Consider the following 21070-nt stretch of genomic DNA (forward strand, 5'->3'; position numbering starts at 1 on the left):
TTGGAGACTCAAACCAGAGCAAAAAAGGAATTATGGCAAATATGACAAATATGTTTCGCCCCAACATCTCTCCATCAGCACCTGTACCGCTGATTAAACACTGAACAAACTCACGGTGAAAAGAGTTACATAGTCCAGGCGTGTACGCACGACTTTTTCCCTAACTTCGCATCGATTCAAAAGAACTGAAATACGGGAAGCTCGGTTGGCATGGGGGGACAACCGCCAAAGTCCCCCCCTCCTCCTCCCGCCCTCCCTCCCCTCCCAGCATCCACGGTGTGGCCAGCACCACGCCCGGCCACCGCATCCATTAAATAGGTGCTCGCTGACAGTAGCAGGTGCTCGCTAACGGTAATCTTTGTCTCACCGTTCTGGTAGGAATGCGGGCACGAGTTTGCTTACGCGTTTTTATTCTAACGAGTGTTTGTTTTTGCAGGAACCGTCCCGCCGCTGTTTCAGTGATGCGTCGTTGGCTTCGTGCTAGCTTTAAAAAAAAAGACCTCAACATACAGAAGCGTTAAGAAATCCGGCTTCAAGGTGAACACGCTGTTTACACAGAACACACTCAGATGTTCTAAAGACACTCTGGGTCAAAGATTAACGCGCTAAGAGAGAATATATTGCCACGACAAAAAACAAGCCCAGAAAAATTCTTCCAAGAATGTGTTTAAATATTAACGCTGTCATCCCGGCATGTGTGCCGCTCACTGGAGGCCCAAACCACGATCGCAGGCCGGTGACCCCCCCCCCCCAACCCCAAAAGCTACCCCCTTGTGCTCCCTGAGGTTGAGTCCCGGGGCAAGGCAGGGCGGTCCGAGAGGGGAGAGGGCCTGGGTTTTATCCCTGCGCTGGGTGCTCGGAAGTATGCAGGGGTTAAGCAGGCTTGAGCCTAAAAAGTACTTGGGTGGATGATCGCGGCGCGTAACGGGTGTTATAGGCTGCTGCGAGGCTACGTTATCAGCAGAGGGCAGAGTGGTAAAATCCATTCCATTGTCAATGCTCCCCCCGCCTTCCCCTAGCCGCACTGACCGGCATGGTGAAGTATGGTCGAGGAGCCCCCTGCAAACCACACGGCGTGGGGAGGTCCTCACGCAGCAGTGGATCAACATAGGAGTTGTACGTGTATGTACGTTTGTATGTATGGGTTGCGTGGGCCATGCTGGGCAAGAGAAATATGACCGTGTTGTGAAGTGCGTGGGGATGATGGCCGCTGCTCTACTCCAGCTAAAGAACCCTGCCGAGGTCGCCGGGTTCCTCAGGGGTCAGAGCACCGAGCCTGGGTTCAAATCTGGGTTTCAACCGCCCGTGATTAAACCGGGTTCGCAAGTGCAGTGAATCGATGGTCTCGACCCCGGTCACCGGTGACTGTACAAACAAAAAAATCCCACCACATTGGTTCAACCCTTTCCAGCTCCGATGACGTACGTGTACATCATGAAAATGAAAAAGGAATTAAAAAAAAAAGTTGACTTATCGGTACCGAGGCTCCTACAAGGCCATGTGGGCAGGGCGTATGGCACGTATGTATGTATGTTGAAATTATTTCGCACAGTACGTAGCCAACCGTGCTAATCAAAGGTGGGGGGCACAGTTTGGCGCTACGGTTCTCTGTGGTGAGTACAATGTCTTTAAAAACAACGGCGCTATGCCTCTCTAAATAACAAGAACGCTAAACCCGCTTTCCGAGATTCAGCGATGAACGGGATCCCACCCTGCAACTTGCAGATGTCTCGGAACGGGGAAGGGCTTTAGCTTAACTTCAGCTCTGAGAATGTAAAATATTAGTTTCAACGTCAAGCAATTAACCAGTTACTGTCGTATGGCAGTGCGGGTGCGAAAGTGCGGCCCTCCAATGTGTGGACCAGAGGTCACTGAGAGGCAAATCTGCTTTCACGGAGCGTCCTCCAACACCAAGGGTTACGCAGCCCCACTCGACTTCCCCGTGGATTCTCCACCTCGCGGTGAAGTAACCATGACGCCAAGAGCACGATCACGCATACGCCTGGATTCTTTAACGCTTCCCAGCGTGCGCTTGTCCTCGGAAGCCTTGAATTAGTGATGATAATGGTGGCACTTGCGCCAAGTTAGGAGGAAGCGCCAAGTCAGTTGGCGTTGATTTGTGCCTCAAAGATTTGAGAGTCATTTTGATCAATGTGGCTTGCTTCCTACAGGTCGATTCCATACCGTGACTGCACCAACATAGAAACGTTCCCATTGGTTCATCCTTACGAGAGTGACTGTGACCCCCACTTTTCAGACCAATGGACGGACAGAAAAATACTTTCAACCTTCGGTGGCGATCGGAGACCAAAGCCATCACAGCTCCCCCAATCACCGAGCGACCCACAAACCCCTCTCCGCTAGAGGCAGGCACCAATCCCCACCCCCGCTCCCACCCCCCACGCCCCCACCACCTCAACTCATCCGTGCGAGCAGCAAAGCGAGCACGCGGAACCCTTACTAATGAGCTCCATGCAGCTCAATGGAGCTGCCCGGCATAATGAAGAGAGCACGGCGACAAAGGGAACAATGGGAAGAAAGGAGGGCGGGGAAAAAAATGAAACATGGAGCAATTTACTGCATTAGCTCGGCTCGCCGTGGCGGCAGTGAAGCGACACGGGGCAGCCAGGGGTGCCTGTGGGTGGACGAGGTCCCTCGTGTTCGCAACCTCGCACCGACAGCTGCCTCCAGGAGCTCGGCTCAGTCGCGTCTGACTAACCTACAGGCCGCGCTCTCATACGACGATTGCCAACGGCGTCGACGTCAGCGTCGACGTCGTGAACGGCCGTCCACTTTGTGGGAAGTCGGCAGTGGCCGTCGTATGTAGAGATACAAGCCAAGCTCCCGCCCCGAGTTCCATCAATGGGCTCAGCATGGAGACACTCTGACACATCGTCATCATCGTCCATGATCCAGAGGTGGGACAAAGTCATTGTTATGCAAGTCCAAGTCGAGTCGCAAGTCATCAAATTCATGACTCGAGTCTGACTCGAGTCCAAGTCACATGACTCGAGTCCACATCTCATAGGTGGGACAAAGTCATTGTTATGCAAGTCCAAATCGAGTCGCAAGTCATCAAATTCATGACTCGAGTCTGACTCGAGTCCAAGTCACATGACTCGAGTCCACACCTCTGCCATGATCTATCCGCTACTGGAAGAAGGCCTCCGCAGTCCGCTGCCATTGTTCACGGTCTTCAGATGCGATGATCCGTCGCGAGATGATTTCACCGCTCGGTCTCCATTGTGGATTATCTCTCTGGCGAGTTCCCTCCTTGGGCTGCCACCGCGTCCTTCGCCTCGCTCGAACACCGTCCACATCTCCTCCATGCCATGCGTCCCGGCCCGAGCCCACCTATTTTGTTTTGATGGTCACAATGGAGTCTCTAGCTTGCGTATATTCTCTAACACACGTGTTCGTCTCCCTGTCTCTCAGAGGATGAATGGGTTGAGTCAAGCCTCAACGAGTATTTGAACTTTGTGACCTTCCTGATTGTTAGATGCTCGCTCTACCGCTGAGCCACCTGGCCGGTTTATGTGCTATGAAATAGCCCTCTTAATCCCCCCCTCCCCCATGCAATATCAAAGCGGCTAAGTGGCTTTTCACACATCTTGCTCTGCCATTGCTTGAAGGTAGCTGGGCATGCGGGATCGTTGTGCGAGTGCGACGGTGCGGGTGCAGTGATGCGAGCGCGGTTGTGCGACGCGGGCCCTGACCATGAGGTGGCTGATGATGCAGTACTGCTGTGGCGAGGTCATGCCGCACGTGGACGTGGCGGAGAGGCGGTCCTCGCGGCCCAGGAGAAGGTCGCCCGTCGCCGGGTGGCAGCTGCCCTCCGTGCAGCTCGTGGGTAGGTCTGGTTGCTGCCCCTGCGCCAGGCTACACATGCCTGCCCCTGCGTGCATATGTACACATGTATTCATTGAAAATAGGAGATAGCATTACGATTGCCGCGATAGAAATTCTTATGGTACGATGGTGCGATGTCATTTTACACAATACAATGACGCGACAGAATCTTTCGTCGCGCGATATAATTTTCCACGGTCCGTCCGCTATAATTCTACGTGATTTTTCACGCTGAAGTAATAAAAATTCGAAATTTTCCACCTGCAAAATATAAATGTTCACGATGCGACAACGACCGCGGTAATCTAGCTTCCCGCAAACTACTGTGGTCGCATTTCACAGTTGTCGTTTTGTTTGTCCGCACCAGCTTTGTGCTCTGCCGTACTTCCAGTGCAAAAAGAAAAAAGTTTACTTCAGAGCCCTTCAATGCGGCTTCGGGGAGGTGGGGAGCGAGGGGCGGAGCGAGGGGCGGGAGCGTGAGAAAGCGCCGCTTGTGTCACGTCAAGTTCCGTCCTTTGCTCGGTCGCTCGGACAATGCGCTCCCCCTCGAGACGGTGGCTGTGCCCTCGACTCTCCAGGCAACCACGAGCGCAGCTCCAAGTATCCCGGGCTCGCTCGCTCACTCGCAGTCTCTCCCCATTGTCAGATCCTCTCCTCTCCCCACCTCTTACAAGCCCATGCCTTTAGTTCATCTGTCTCATCTCCCTCTTCCTCTCCCTCTCCTCCTTCTCTCTGCCTGTCCTGTCTACGCTACCTACGTCTGTACTGTTTCTCGGTCAATTGGTCCGTCTGTTTACATCTGTCCCGTCTCGATCTGTCCTGTCTATCCACCCATTTGTTAGTCAATTATTCTGCCTGTCCATTTGTCGTCTCTTTGTCCGTCAATCAATTGGCATGCATATCCATCTGTCCATCTGTATCTGCCTGTCCTGTGTCATGTTCTTCACCTTGTCACTCTGTCACTCTGCCTGCCAGTCTGTCGCGTCTGTGGATCTGGTCCTTCTCCGTCCACGTTTGTCCATCTGCCTGTCCATCCATCCGTCCGTACATCCGTCTATGCATTCCGTCCACCCGTACGTCGACATGATCACCAGCGGGCCTCCCTCCACCTTCCGCTTTCCGCTTGCCCGCATGTCTCCTGCGCCCCCGACCCCCCCCCCCCCCCCTATTCACCGATCACGAGAGTCCGCCAGCTTCTCCTCTCGGTCGCGACGCAGACAAAGCCGAGCTGAGCACAAAGAGACCGGCTCGTACACTCACAGCACCTCGCCGGACCTGGGGTCATGTACCATTGTGATTGCGTCGTTCGTAATGAATTGCAGTCTCAATGTAATTGTAATTTCCTCTAACAATGCCGCTGCTGTAATTGTCATTTTTTTTGCTGGTGGGGGAGGGGGGGGGAAATGTTTTGTCACTTTTTGCGAGTTGTATCCCGATTGCGCAATCGGCGTCGCGAGATGACGAAGCCGTTCGGACCTTTCGTGTTATTGAGAAGGGCCCAGGAAGTGGATACCACAGAGTTACCTCTGTGATGCCTTCAGGTGACCTCTGGTAGATACAGGAGAGTTCCATATTTTCCCCTCCCGCTCTACCATGTGAGGGTAACGTTCGTCACGCCTGACAAAACTGATATTTTATTTTTCAGAGCTGGAAAGGAGCATCATCATTTTTAGACTAAAATGTTATGGACTTATAAACATTACGAGTGCCATTTATGTCCTTTACACACTAGAGTCACACTTTCCCACACACTCTGCCATGAGACTGTTCGTCACAAGACAGTAAAGATTGACATTTTTCATTCTCAGAGCTGGAATTTATAGCCAAGTTAAGCGCAAAACCACATTTTATTGTAGATGTTTTGTGCAGTCTTTGGTGGCTCAAGCTCAAGACCATCGAAATGTACTACACTTGAGAACCTGGTTAGATCACAGAATTCGAAACTAGGATCTCAGCGGTAACGGCTCAGAGCTCTGACCTCTGAGCTACCCGGCCATCTGCCTATCTGTAAGTGCAAATTGCACTTGTCCACAAGCCTGGCACCTCTCGCTCCTTGAACCAGTCTCCGATATCGGGTTCTGGCTTCAGCCGCCTCTGCTGCGGCCAGATTTGTTCACAGCCCAGCGCTCCCGGGGTTTGATCTCAAGCAGACATCGCCGCCGCATATCTCCCCACGTAGCACCGCACCTCCCTTCTTATCTACGCACGGACACAGGTGCCTGCCTTCGGATAACAACTCCCAGAGATGTGATTTTGCTTTATCCACCAGGTGCCTGCAGTGATCAATGCCGCAAGGGTGGCTACGCCAAGACGTGAATGGTCGTAGTTGCCGAGCTTTGGCCTGGCTCGTGTTTAATGTTGTGTTGCCAAAACATGCGGCGCGGTATTTGTGTATTTATTACACTGTGTTGTCGGGGAGGTTGTTCAGCCGATGTGTTTGTGTGCACGTTCCATCCCATGCTCACAACGCATCGGGTAAATTATAAAGGCTCAGCCCTGCAATTCCTTGCTCATGCCAGAGCTGGTGGAAGTGCCTCCACTGGAGGTAGCATTGGAGAGTCCCTTCAGATAGGGTAGTTTTGGCCTACTCTTCCACGCTGGCCAGACGTCGTGGAATTCGTGAGAGTACCCACAATTTACCCCACTCCGCTCGACCTGCCGATCAAAATCTGGTGCATCATTTACACCGCGAGTGGAAGGATTTAAGAAACTTCCCCACGATTTCTGGATTGCAAGCCTGGTGTGCCAAGATCACACCGCGGCAGGTATCCCGGGGAATCGAGTAAAGCGCCTCGTAAATTCCTACGGAGGGTGGAGGCTCGTGCAAATGTTTGCTCATAGGTTCACGAGTCGGCTTGTAACGCTTTAATGAACGAGCAAATGATCTGACAAATCACAGGCTGCATGAAGCCTCTCGTCTCTGCTCACCAAGAGTGTGGTGCGATACTCGGGGTTTAATCACCGGCTCGCTTGCCAAATAAACACAATCTGACTCGATCCCCGTGATCCCAACTTGGGCCCTAATTATGACCCCGAACTCTGACCCTCTTCCTGACCCTTTACTCAGAGCCCAGCCTTGAGCTGCACACACCAGTTGTGGGGGGGCCGTCTTGTACCGCCTGCCGCACACAGCAATGTCCGATTATGACGGAAACAACAACGCCGTTGTGTCTGTCCGTCCGTAACCCTTGTCACGCGCGTAATCTCAGATTATTATTGCTGCTGCCACCGTGACCCCGTGCCAGCCAGAGAAATGATGTGGTTCTTTAGCCCCCAAACATTCGAAACCACATTTTTTTGTTGTTGAAATACTGAGTTGGCAGCGGTGCACGAGCACAAATTAAACAAAAACTCAACGCGAACTTGCACGCATGTTCCCTCCTTTGAGATGTTAACATCTCACCACGGTGGCGAAATGTTAACTACCTCGCCTGGTATACAGGAGGTCGTGGGTTTAATCCCAAACATGATGATGCCTGTATATTTGGAGGTTGCATGTTCTCCTTGTGGTCACGTGGATATTTCTCCGGGTCCTCTAGTTTTTTCCCTCCAGAGTATTTGACGGCTATACATTTACACCTGATAAGCCACTCCGTTGAGCTATCATTTGTGGCCAGGTCGCTTCTGAATAAAGAGCTATACAGGTCAGTGGGCCTTACCTGGTAAAATAAAACGTTTTAGTTTAGTTTTTGGCTGCAATTCCATCGTCAGACTCAATGAAGGCCCACCATCCCTTCTAGCGACATGTCCTGCAAAAGCTCACTTGCTTTTCATCACTCAACACAAAGTGCGTTCCTCTATCTGTCACTCGGTGAAATTCCGAGCGTGCACCTTTCCACCTTTGCGCGCTTTGACAGATTTCGTTCCATTTTCTCAGCCAATGTCCACATTCTCGATCCGTGCCACCGCAGGGCGGTCCCTCGTCTTCTCTCTCTCGGCAATCCCCCTCGTATCCGAGTACGACGACCACTCCAGCATCGCAGATAGAGATTCCAGCACTGATCGCGGGCGCGACGGGCGGACATGAAGCTCACTGCTCGCTCCCGTGTCGACGAGTCCGAGGGGTGGCTCACGAGGCCCGGGCCCTGGCTCGGCCGCGCTCGCCCACCGCAACTGCGTTGGGCGCGTGCAGCAGCAGCAGCAGGTGACAGTAGCAGCAAAAGCAGCAGCAGCAGCAGCAGCTATAGGAGCATTAGCAGCAGCAGTAGTAGCAGCAGCAGCAGGTGGCAGCAAGACGTTTCCTTCTCAGCTGCCGCCCCCTCGCCTCTTTCTCAAAAGTTGCGGGGGATTCCCAGTCTCCAAGGCTGCGCTTCGCGCTCTGCGATCGGCAGCCAACTCTCTTCCCCCCCGGCATCACTGACGGAGCCAGTGGGGTGGTGGGGTGGCACGTGCCCCCCCCAATGATGCGATCGAAATCCCTAATTTCGATCGGATCATTGGGGTTTATTAGTAAGAAATCGGCATTTTGCGACCCCCACTGCCACTGTGTAGCATATTATTACGTACCAGGGACTCTATGAGATGACAGGACATTGGTCTGAGTCCATAATTTGCAATAAGTAACGGCAAAGCAGTTATACAGTACACGACTTCCCTGAAGGTAAACACCTTCAGCGAGCGCGATGCCGATCACACACGGTTCGAATTCGACCCTCAATTGATGGCTCCGCCATCGCCGCACACGCATCGAATAAAAGCAAGGGACAAGTCCTTACTTACTAACAACTCATATAATTTTTCATTGCTGGAGGGGTTGCCCCCCTACCTGAAAATCCTGGCTCCGCCATTGCCCTGCATCAGCATTGATGGCGCGGTTCCACACCCGCTTGCTTTCTCAAATGTGTCCTTACATCTCGACAGCAGCTGACAATTCAGAGAGGTTTCCAGGTCCTCAAGAAACTTGGAAGATGAAAAAAAATACTTAACTTGAACCCACAGTCACTCACTCGAGCACCTGAATTCTCCATAGAGGGTGGGTGCAGGGGTTGGGGGGTTGGGGGGGTGGTGCAAAGGTGAGGCTTGGAGTAGAGCCGCGCTATTTGTTCATGAATCACCAAGACGAAACGACCGGAGGGCTAAGCTTCGAGCGCAACGAGGTGCCAGGCACCGGGGCCAGGATCCTGGGGCTAAGTCAAACATTCCATGCCTGCTGCGGCAGCCCGGACGCACGGGACAATCACGTGGAGGAGGTGGACGTGATAGCAGGGTGGGCGTGAGTGGGACAGAAGATATGCGGGGGGGGGGGGATGAACAATCTCAATTGAAATTATCATCCAATGAATTCCGCGTGATTAATTCAACAATAATGCAATCTCATTCTAGAAGAAGTTTAATTTACATATTTAGAAATAAAACGTCCTTGTATGCTTCTGAATGATTGCACTCAGTCTTCAAGATCCTCTACGGACTCGTCCCTGCCCCTCTCATCTCACTCTACTCCCCTCCATGCACTCTCTTACCACTCCTCTCTCATCTCATTCTACTCCCTTTCGGACACTCTCCTTTCTCTCCCCTCTCATGTCACTCTACTCCCTTCTACGTACTATCCTACCTCTGGAACTCGCTTCAGCTACCCGTGCTCTTGGCTTCCATCTTCTGGCCACTTCACAGCCTAAGCCTATAACATCTGATATTGATAGGAGGCAGTCTCCTGTCAAAGTACTTATCAGGCTCGATCCTGCTAAACTTGTGAGATCCTGCAAGATCGGGCACATTCCAGATAATTTGGTCGGAGGAAATGACTCACTGTTCCTTCTTGATGATAAATCTTTATTTGCATTTCATTCATATTGCGGTCTCCTCTCCCTCTCTTCCCTGTGACCCCCCCCCACCTCTGAAATCATCCCCCGGAAAGTCAAGTCAATACGGCATGTCCAAATATTTGCACAACGACTTCAGATGTGGTGACATCCAGACGCCTGTTTACCTGAGATAACGGGGTGGTGGAGGAGTCTGCACAACGCGCTACGAGGAGGTGCGGCCTGGGGGGGGGGGTGGTGGAAGGGGCGGGGAAGGGTGGTGGGGGCGTTACTCACACAGCAGGAGAGCGGCGGTGAGGGTGGGCGTCATGTCCGACGACGCCTGGAGCTGCCAACAGCCGAGCCAGGGCAGCAGACGGCTCTGAGCACGAGACACGGGAGACACGGGGCGAGGGACGTGAGACACGCCGACGAGAGACAATGGGGAATCACATGGGGCATGTAACATCGCAGGGGTGGTTTATTGCAATATCTGAACTCAGGAGGCCATGTTGAGTCTCTGACCAGGGGTATTGGGCATTAGGCTGCCAATGATTACTTCTGCTGTGCGCTTATAATCCCATTTGAGCAATTTGCCAAAATATGGAACCTGACGCCGGCACGCACAGTGGCCTTCCTCTTGCGAATGACGTCGTTGAGTGAAGCAGACGACGCACGTAGCGGTGTCGTCACGGTTATTACACAACTGCAGCAATGACCGGGGCGGCCGCTGGATTCGAACCATGAACCTCGGCAACGAGTGGCCAATGGGGCGTCCGCTCAGTGCCGAAAAGAAATGGGGGGGGGGGGGGGGGGTGCCCCGAGTATAACTTATTTTGGGGGCCCCTATATGAATCCACGAAATCCTAGTGAGATGACGGAAGAGATATAGACAAGAGAAATGGATTGAGTGATATGTGAGAAATGCAGACCAAAATAGAGATGTCAATGAAATGAGAGAACAGAGACATGGATTGGCTGTTTTAAGTGAATCTGCGTCCCTTTGACTTTTTTGGAGCCACGCGCTTTTGCTTTGGTGTACTTATGCCTACAGCTGCACGACTGCCTCTGTCCACCCAGTCGTATAAATTGTGTAAAAATCGTGGACACTGCCAAACTCTTCGAAGACGTATGGCCAAGTATGGAAAAGTAGGCTAAAATGTCCCCCTCTTGTAAAGAGATGCTTTTATCTCCAGAGCTACCACTCTAAAGTGGAGGCCCTTCCGCCAGCAGTGGCACGAGCAGGTGCCTGCAGGGTTGCTCTTTCGCCTCTATTACCACAGCATACTGCAGGGACACCATTGCTGTGCTGCACCTGCTCCTCCTCAATGGGAAATGAAAGGCATGGCCACAGGAGTGCGAATGTGGGCATGCATCCAAAACTGTGGACCATGTAAGTAAGCCACCGTGGTCTGCGGTCATTCGATGGAGGATGAACAGCAAAACCACACGAAATCTCTGCTGGAGCCCTCTCGTCATGGCCAGAAGACCTCAAACAATGGCATTGGGCTTCTGAACATATCGCTGTCACGCACAAGACTTGAATTTATGTGCGTACTTATGTGCGTACAGGTGCTCTGTTGAATTTACATCGCATCTCCGATTAGCACGGTTGGCTACATGCGGCGCGAAAGAAGTTCAACATACAAACATCTTATACCTCTCCACGATGTCAACGTCAAACAATGCCACATGCGTATACCATTCAAGGACCACTCCCCCTTAATCAGACTATCTGGATAAACTTGGATTTGTTGCCAGAACCGTCTTAATGTAAATACGCTTAATAATTGCCCGTCATGTTATCTACTCTTTATTAAATTTTTAAAATACACATATAATCAGTGTCAATATTTTCCATTGTGAAACAAGAAACCGATACACTGTGCGGCGTAAGCGGTGTGCATTTATGGGGTTTGGCATTTGCGGTAAATTTGCAATTGTTTTACGGTGTTGCTGCACACCCGTTTTTGCGTGGACATAAACATACACAGACATTTGCTCTCAGCTGGAAGAGCCCGATGAGCTGTGAAGTTCTTTGTTCACGGTCGTCGAGCCGCACATGAACTCGAACAGAACAACAGCATGACATACAATAAACGAATAACAGCAAGAGCCAAACAATATATACGTGATACATTACAGCCGTTATATCATTGTTATATGTGTGCCTGGTCGCATAACCCCCGCCAGCTACGCGGTGTGGGGGAGGCGCTCATCCAGCAGTGGATTGCCAAAATGGTTGTACACTTTCACATGCAATACATAAATACATTAACGGATTCATTAACGCGCAGCCTGTTGAGTGGTAGAGCAGTGATTAGCGCACTGCCCTGTTAATCTCCAGACCCGAGCAGAGTTCAATTCCCGGCCATGCCTAACATCAGTGGCGACTGATGTGTGTGCGTACAGGTTTCCCTCGCTGTGTGCAGTGGTGGTAGTAGTAGTAGTCGATGAGTTCCAAAAAAGAGGGGCGCACAAAGCGAAACCGCACGAGGAGACAGTTGCCTGCCGAGTAACCTGTACAGTACACATACAGTACACACAGTACATATACACAGTGCACACACAGTACATACACACAGTACATATACAGTACACACAGTACATATACACAGTGCACACACAGTACACGTAGTACACACACAGTGCATGCACAGTACACACACAGTACACACAGTACATATACAGTACACACAGTACATATACACAGTGCACACACAGTACACACACAGTACATACACACAGTACACACAGTACATATACAGTACACACACAGTACACGTAGTACACACAGTACATGCACAGTACACACAGTACACACACAGTACATGCATACAGTACACAAACACAGTACATACACAGTACATACAGTACATATAAAGTGCACACACAGTACACATAGTACATACATACAGTACACACGCAGTACATACACACAGTGCACACACACAATGTTGTCCCACGTCCGACCGCACAGCTGCATACGAGTGAATTCAAACCGCATAGAGTGAATTTTGGGTGGCCACAGGTTAGCTGCGAAATCGCAAAAAGCGAACCCGCTTGGCTTGTACCTGGGCGCGCTCCCTTCACCAGCCAGCACTAACACGGTGAAGTATGGTCAAACAACCCCCCCTACCTCCACGAGTAGCGTGGTGTGGGGAGGACTTCCTCAATCTGGGGATTGACGTAGGGATGTATAACAGTATTACATTTGGTTTAACACGTAGGCTTTCGCGACCATTATGGAGTATCATATTTTACTATTTTACTAATCTTTTTCGTCACAGTTTTCGTACTTGAGATGTTGGGTCACGACGATGACAGCCAAAAGAACAGCTCGCGTAAATATTGTACCCGAGTATTCAATGTTACGTTCGGGAATGTAGCAGAGTTATGTATATCTAGAATCCACTTGAATGTGTGTACAGAAATAAAGATTGGGCAAATTCCCAGGTATGCCAGCCGCAAAGTATACAGCCCTAGCAGGTGTGTGTGCCTGTGTTACCGTGGGTGCGGGACAATACACACAGAGGGGACAGGCGTCTATGACGTCTCCTGGCCAAACCCCATTTGGCAGAGCCAGGAGACTGAATCCTTACCCTCGGGGTTCCTCGAGAAGCAGCAAAAGCCACTGCGGGTGGCCACGTGGAATGTTCAAACGCTCACTACGGAGGAGAGGCTGCCACTCCTGTGTCGGGAACTGGACCGGTACCGTCTGACCTCCTGTCACAGGTGTTAGCTAATGTGGCCCCTCGTGATAGAGTCATCCTGTTGGGTGACTTTAATGCCCGAGGTAGTCATGATGCTGGCACCTGGTTTGGAGTGATTGAAAGGCACGGGGCCATATCAGCTCAATAACAACGGTAGGAGGCTGCTCGACTTTTGTGCAGCCCATGGGCTTGTATTTACCAACACGTTGTTCCGACATCAGCGCATCTACACAACATCATGGATACATGCCAGGTACAAGCAGAAACATCTTCTGGACTATATAGTGATGGAACAGCGGATGCGGGCCCATGTCCTACCATGGAGCTGATCTGCCTACTGACCATCGACTTGTCATCTGTAAGATGCGCCTGCCATTCTACCACTCCGGTGGTGGGTGTACACCCAGGACCCCGTGCAAACCCATAGCGGCCTGGTCTAAGCTCGCTGATGAAAGTTGCAAGCGAGAATTTCATCATTGCTTGCAGCTGGGATTGGCATCGTCCCCCACTCCTCCTGATGTCGAGGGGAAATGGGTGAGGTATAGGACTGTGGCTCATGCAGCTGCAATGAATGCGTTGGGTACACGGTCCAGACCTCCCCAGAGACCCAGCCTGACAGAGGTGTTCAGGCTGGCTGAGAAAAAGCCACAGGTCCACTCTCTTCGTCTACAGCATCCCACGTCAGAAAATGAGGCGGCTTACCGCAGCCTTCGCTCGGAGGTTCGGAGAGCCGTGAGGCGCTGCAAAGATCACGGCTTGCTGAGGAGATGGAATCTGCATCACTGGCCCGCGATCACAAATCGCTCTTTAATTCAATGAAAAAAACTTGCAACGCCACACCTATTACCATCGTTAGGGGAAAGAACGGTGATCCAATCTCCGACCCCCAGGAACAGGTTTGCAGATTTGCTGAGCATTTATGTGAGGTCTTGGGGGAGGGTGAAATTCCTCAGCCTGGAAAACATCATGGGGCAAAGTAGGGATGACCCTGCTGAGGCTGCGATGTCTCAAATATTGGACGAAGTCGTCACCTCCTGTGAGTGGCTGGCTGAGGTGCCATCTGTTGAGGAAGTACTGAAGGCGATCCAGAGTCCAGGAAAGGCACCAGGCAGAGATGATCTCCCAAGCTAAATGCTGAGGGAGGGTGGCGTTTTAGCACAGACTGCCCTACATGACATCATAATAACAGTCTGGACCAATGGTTGGGTTCTGCAGGATTGGAGGGATACCCTGGTGGAAGGGGGACCGCACAAACCGCAACTACAGGGGCATCTCTCTCCTCAGTGGGCCGGGAAAGGTCCTGGCAAGGATTATTCAACATCACCTTGTCATGCACGCTGAGTGTGGTTTCAGGAAAGGGTGGTCCTGCAGGAGATGCCATATTTCTGTCTGTCTGCTGCAGCAGAGGTGTAGGGAATTCCAACAAGACCTACACCTCTGCTTTATTGACCTGGTCAAGGCCTATGATACCATCGGTAGGCCTGGGTTCTGGGTTGTTCTTCATACTTTCGGAGTCTCTGACTCTCGGCTCAGGATCATAAAGGACATTCATGATGGTAAGCGGGCCCAGTTAAAACTACGTGGCCGGGAGTCGGAGCCATTCCCTGTTCACCTTTGGGTGCGACAGGGATGTCCTCTGGCTCCCACATTATTTAATATCTATTTAGACCATGTAGCTCGTGAAGCCTTCCATGGCTGTACCGGAGGAATTTCCATCTGGTACAGATATAATGGGAGGCTGATAGATACCCGGGTGCAGTCAAGGGATGGCTCCCTATTGGTCAACCATGTTACGTATGCCAATGATCTGGTAATTGCTGCTCACTCAGAGGAGGAGTTGGAGGTGCTGCTACTGAACCTGGAGCGTGGCATTAAGAGGTGGGGCCTTACCATCAGCCCAACCAAAACTAAGCACCTGCCTGGGTATTTTGTACCAACGAACACTCCACCCCCACAACTCCCAATTGGTGTGGCAGTTGTGGTGAGAGTGGAGAGTTTCCCATACCTGGGCAGTGTGCTCATGACCGGCTCCGATTTGGCAGTAGAAGTCTCACCCCAAATCAGTCAAGCAGAATTATATTTTTATCGGTTGCATAACGCTGTGGAAGCTACCTGGTCTGTCACTCCGCATGAAGCTTCAGGTCTTATCGGCTACAGTCATGCCCTCCCTTCTCTACGCTTGTGAAACGTGGACCCCCCTAATGGAACATCTTTGCCGGTTAGAACCATTTAGGCTTACCTGCCTACGATCCATCCTGGGTATAACCAGGCTGGATTGTGTGAGCAGCTCACAAATCCTTGAAAGATCTGGACAAAGTCCCATCGGTGAGCTCCTCCAGCAGGAAAGGCTGCGTAGGCTGGGTCATGTAGCCCGGATGCCCAGCCACCACATGTCTAACCATATTTTGTTTGGCTGGATAGAGGGGGCTAAACGGGTGCGGCATGGGCTATAAAAGAAATGGAGTGACGTGGTACAATAGGATGTGCAGCTGAGTGGACTTGCTGATGACTTGTACCAGCGGTGTCAAGATCGGCCTCTGTGGAGGAGGCTCATGAAGGACGATGCTGGGCAGTTGGAGGCAGTCGCCCTCCAACAACGGAGGGCAGAAGAGCGACGTTCACAACAAGCGGCACGCTGGGCGGCTAATACACAGCAAGTTGGCACAGTAGGGGGCACAGGTGGCGCATCGGCCAGTCATCTCAGTCAGTAGACCCGTGGTATCTGGGTCTGCCCCGTGACCTCTTGCCGGCGGGCGTTCAACACTTCACGTGGCCTCAACGTGCACATAGCCTGGCACAAGCGCCGTGGTGACGTCACCGCCACTTAGTGGCGGTTGTTGTGGGGGCATGTGTGTGTGTATGTATACCTGTATGTGGGGGAAATGTGAACCGTCCTGGGACTCCCCTAAGTCGACTCGGCCATAAATGATTATCTGGTGCGGTGTGTAAACAACAACATTCGGGAGACAAAGGCGGTCTGGTGTGGTGTTGGCCAGCCGCCTCCTTGTCTGCCGTGCCGACCTTAATAGGTTCTCATGAACAGCACTTGCCCCAACAGTCTGTTCAGGCTATATGGGGGACATTTGTCATTATTCCTGTGAATGTGTGCCCGAGTTGTGTGTGCGTGCGTGGTTTTCACGTGGTACAGAAGGATGTGGAGCTGATTGGTCTTACCTGATGGCTAGTAAGTACCAGCCGTGTCAAGATCGGCCTCTGTGGAGGAGGCTTGTGAGAGGGATGCTACTGGGCAGTTGGAGGCCGTGGCTTTCAAACAACAGCGGAGGGTAAGAGGAGCGACGCTCACAACAATGAGCGGTGCGCCGGGTGGAAAAAATGAATCAAGTTGGCATAGTTGAAAGCACGTGGTGCATCTGCCAATCATCTCGGGAAGTCAACCCATGTCACCTGGGTCTGTCCCGCGTTCTCCTGCTTGCGAGCTTTCGACACTGCACATGACCTCAATGTACACCTAGTCTGGCACAAGCGCGTTGGTGACGTCAACACCACTCACGGGCGAACGGCTGTTGGTGTTATGTTTGTCTCGGTGTGTGTGTGTATATATGTGCCTGTATGTGCCCTGTGTGAGTGTATGCCTCTGAATGCTCTTGCCTATGTTTGGATGTATAAGCCGGTGTGCGTGAATTGCCCCGTGTGCACATGTGTGTGTACCAAGGTGTATGCATATGTGCGTATGTGTTCAAACGTATGCTCCTGGATATACCTGTGGGCGAGTGTGTGCGCGCCTGTGTGCGTTTGGAATGGTATGTGGTAACCAAGGGTGTGTTGGTGAGTGAGAGTTACAGTGGAATGATCTGTACGTGTAAATGAGATATACAGGTGAGAAAGCTGTACAGGTGAGTGTTGTCTGTACATGTGAGCAGGGCCTGAATGTGAGTGACCTGTACAGGTAAGACGACTGTACAAGTGAGCAGCTTCTGAACATGTTAGAGTGGCCTGTACACTGAACTGTACAGGTAATTAGTTGTACAGGAGATACGTTTATCTTGTGAGCGTTACAGGAGATGCGTCTGTACATGTGAGTGACCAATACAGACTATAGCATCTGTACAGGACTTAAGTCTGTACAGATGAGTGAGCTATACACGTGAGAGCAAACACGTTGCGTTTATTTAACCAGGTGTCAACTCAAGAGACAAGGTGAGACTCATTTGCAAGAGTGATGTGGGTAGCTGTACAGGAGATAGGTCTGTACATGTCGAAAATCTGACAGGTGAGCAGGGTCAGTTCAAGTGAGCGGGGCCAGTGCAGGTGAGCGGAGTGGGTGCAGGTTAGCGCGGTGGGTGCAGGTGAGTGGGGTGGGTGCAGGTGAGCGAGGTCAGGACAGGTGAGAGGGGTGGGTGCAGGTGAAAGGGGTGGGTGCAGGTGAGCGCGGTGGGTACAGGTGAGAGGGGTCAGTGTAAGTGAGCGAGGTCAGTACAGGTGAGAGGGGTCAGTGCAGGTGGGCGCGGTGGGTACAGGTGAGCGCGGTGGGTACAGGTGAGCGGGGTCAGTACAGATGAGCGGGGTCAGTGCAGGTGAGCGCGGTGGTTACAGGTAAGCGGGGCCAGTGCAGGTGAGCGGGGTGGGTGCAGGTGAGTGGGGTGGGTTCAGGTGAGCGGGTTGGTAGGGGGGGTCCTGACAGCCGTCCACTGTAAAAAAAGATGCCGACTGTGATCCCTTACTGTACGTTATATAAACAAATAAAGATGGTGACCGAGATACAAAGTGTGGAGGGAGCGGCTGTGTTGGGGGGGGACAACCGGGACGTGTAGTCAGGTACACTCAAGACACGCAGACACACACATACCGGCACATACGAAGACACAGTTGCAAATTCACACAGACACACACACATAGAGACAAAGATCCCCCGTATAGCCTGTGAACAGACTATTGGGTTAAGCCATTTTAGCGAGCACCTATGAAGGCCGGCACGGCGCACGAGGGAGCGGGGGTGGCGATGTTTACACCTCGTAGCCAGGATACACATTTGGGGCTGAGTCAACCTAGGGCAGGGCCCTGGACCGATTTGGATAATCGAACTCCGGTGGACGGAGTTATAGCGCGGCGCGCTCACTACGACACTACCGCACCCTAAAGACACACACACATATACACATACACACAAAGACTATACAACAATACAAAAATCCCCCGTATAGTCGCAACAGACTGTTGGGCCATGCTGTTGTCAGCGAGCACCTATGAAGGCCAGCATAGCGCACGAGGGAGTGGGTGGCCAGCACCACACACAAAGCTAAACTCACACACACGCACAACACACAGGTTCAGGCCACACCACTGTCTGTCTGTGACTCGCTCGCTCTCTGCAGTCGGTTGTGAATTGACCACCACTGCTACGTGACCCCCTTCCCCTCCATCATCCCACCCGAGCCCTTCACTCTGCAGCAGCAGCAGCCTGAGCTGATGATGATGATGATGGAAAACTCAAACCGCTGCTCAATGACACCGCAAACAGCGCTTACCTGCCCGGAGCAAATACCATTCGCACACACCCAGACCACTATTACACACACACACACACCTAGACCACTAGTACCTATATATATACACACACACACCTAGACCACTAGTACCTATATATACACCTAAACCACTATTACACACACACATACACACACACACCTAGACCACTTACACACGCATATACACACCTGTACAGGCTTTTATTTATATATGCACAGACCCATGCCACTCCAGTGTTACCTCTACACACCTATACCACCATTCCCTACACACCTATGCCACTTACCTATATACACATACCTGAACCACGATTACCATACACGTGTGTATATATACATACAGCCCTATACCATTATTACCTATACACACATAACCATTGTATACATGGGTCATTATACAAAAACCGGTAAGCGTTTTCATAATCGATTACCGTTGTTAATAATCGATTGCCGTCTTCATAATGTATTTCCGCTTTCATAACCGACTATCGTTTTCATAATCGATTAACGATTTTATAATCGATTACACTTTTCGTAATCGATTGCCGTTTTCAAAATAATTTGTTTTGTCCCTCGTTTCTCAGTGACAATGGTGCAGGCTGCAGTGTCGCAAATCGCCCGGCTCACGCCACTGTTACAACTTGCCGAGCCGGGAGGTGGAAGCAAGTCCTGTACTCTAACCATTACACCACGAGGCAAACCGGTAACCGGTTTTTTAAACGGTTCCCCCCCCCCCATGCGATTTTAACAAAACCAAAGATCCCCCGTATAGCCTGTAACAAGACTGTCGGGGCAAGTGCTTTTGTCTCCCCGATGTTTACGCACCGTACCAGGTAACTCATTTGAGGCCGAGTCGACCTAGGCACGCACACACTTAACATTGCCAAAGATGCCCCTATAGCTTCTATATATTTTTGGGGCAAGTGTTGTTAGCGAACATCTATTTTGGTGGGCGCGGCTGACGATAGGGAGGGTGGTGTGTGGACGCCCGGCCGCCTTTGTATTTCCCGGCCGCCTTTGTCTTCCCCGGCCGCCTTTGTCTTCCCAATGCTGATGTTCTATATGCCGGTTCAGATAACTGATGACTATAATCGGCACTGATCGGAACGGTGCCCGGGACTCGAACGCATACGCCACGTATTAAACCCACAATACCTATAGGCAAATAGTGTCTATATATAGGCCGATGTATACACACGCATACCACACACACACACACTCATATACTAAGCACACACAATACTGTGAAGGCTATACACTATACAGGGTACACACAATACACACACACACGCACGCATGTTACGCGACACACAATCCACAAACATACTATGCACACAGCACACAACACACACTACAAGCAATCACGTACACCTCACCCAACCCACACACGCATTCCACATACACTCAGACACCCCTACACAACACTCCACACACATTGCACGCACACTCACAACACACACACACACACACCCTATCCGTACATTACATACGCACAGACACACGAAACACCACACACAAAGACAAAGATCCCCCGTGTAGCTTTAACAGACTGTTGGGGCAAGTGCTGTCAACGAGCACCTACGAAAGCCGGAACGGCACACGAGGAGGTGGCTGGCTAGCACCACGCCCGACCGCCTTTGTCTCCCCACTGGCGATGTTTACTACACACCGCACTGGGTACTCATTTGAGGCTGAGTCGACCTAGGGGATGCCCAGGATCGGTTCAAATAATCCTCAGTGGTGTTGGCCGTGAGAGGGAATCGAACTCGGGTGGCCGGGTTCACAGCGCAGCGCGCTAACCGCTACACTACCGCTCCCCACTACACCACACACAGACACACAAACTACATGCATACCACTTCGCAATATACTCGGTACACGTACCCACACTACAAACACTACACCCCATGCGCGTACTCGTAACAAACACACGCACACGACACACACACAACACACTCCCCCACACACAGCAAACATCTCTTACTCACCGGGTGTAGTAGTGAAGTAGGGGAGCTTGCCTTCACTTCCCGCTCACGACGCTCGAATTGACCACCGCTTAATTGGTAACCATTCAGGGACGCTCACGCAGTTTCGGTGTAGGGTGGGGGGGGAACTGGTTTGAGAATTTGTGGAGTTGTGGTGTGGTCTGGTTGGTTTAGGGTAGTTGGGGAGGGGGTAATCGTGAGACACTCTCTGACAAAACCCCTTACACATGAAACCCACGACTTTCAGATTCCCTTCCAACTCTACTTGGGCTCTCACCTCTCTCGCTCTCATCATCACC

General features: G+C 51.6%; 1 protein-coding gene across 1 annotated transcript in view; it reads right to left on the minus strand.

The window, feature by feature from the left end:
- LOC144730123 (laminin subunit beta-2-like) overlaps positions 1-21070 on the minus strand; it is a 65278-nt gene extending 44208 nt beyond the window's left edge. Inside the window, exons 1-3 of the mRNA XM_078610694.1 lie at positions 20775-21070; positions 9885-9969; positions 3717-3895 (exon numbers count right to left, since the gene is read on the minus strand). Coding sequence (XP_078466820.1) covers positions 3717-3895; positions 9885-9918 — 213 coding nt within the window. The 5' untranslated portion in view covers positions 9919-9969; positions 20775-21070. The remainder of the gene's footprint in view (positions 1-3716; positions 3896-9884; positions 9970-20774) is intronic.

The sequence above is a fragment of the Lampetra planeri genome, chromosome 34 (assembly GCF_965212315.1).
Source record: "Lampetra planeri chromosome 34, kcLamPlan1.2.h2, whole genome shotgun sequence".
NCBI lineage: Eukaryota > Metazoa > Chordata > Hyperoartia > Petromyzontiformes > Petromyzontidae > Lampetra > Lampetra planeri.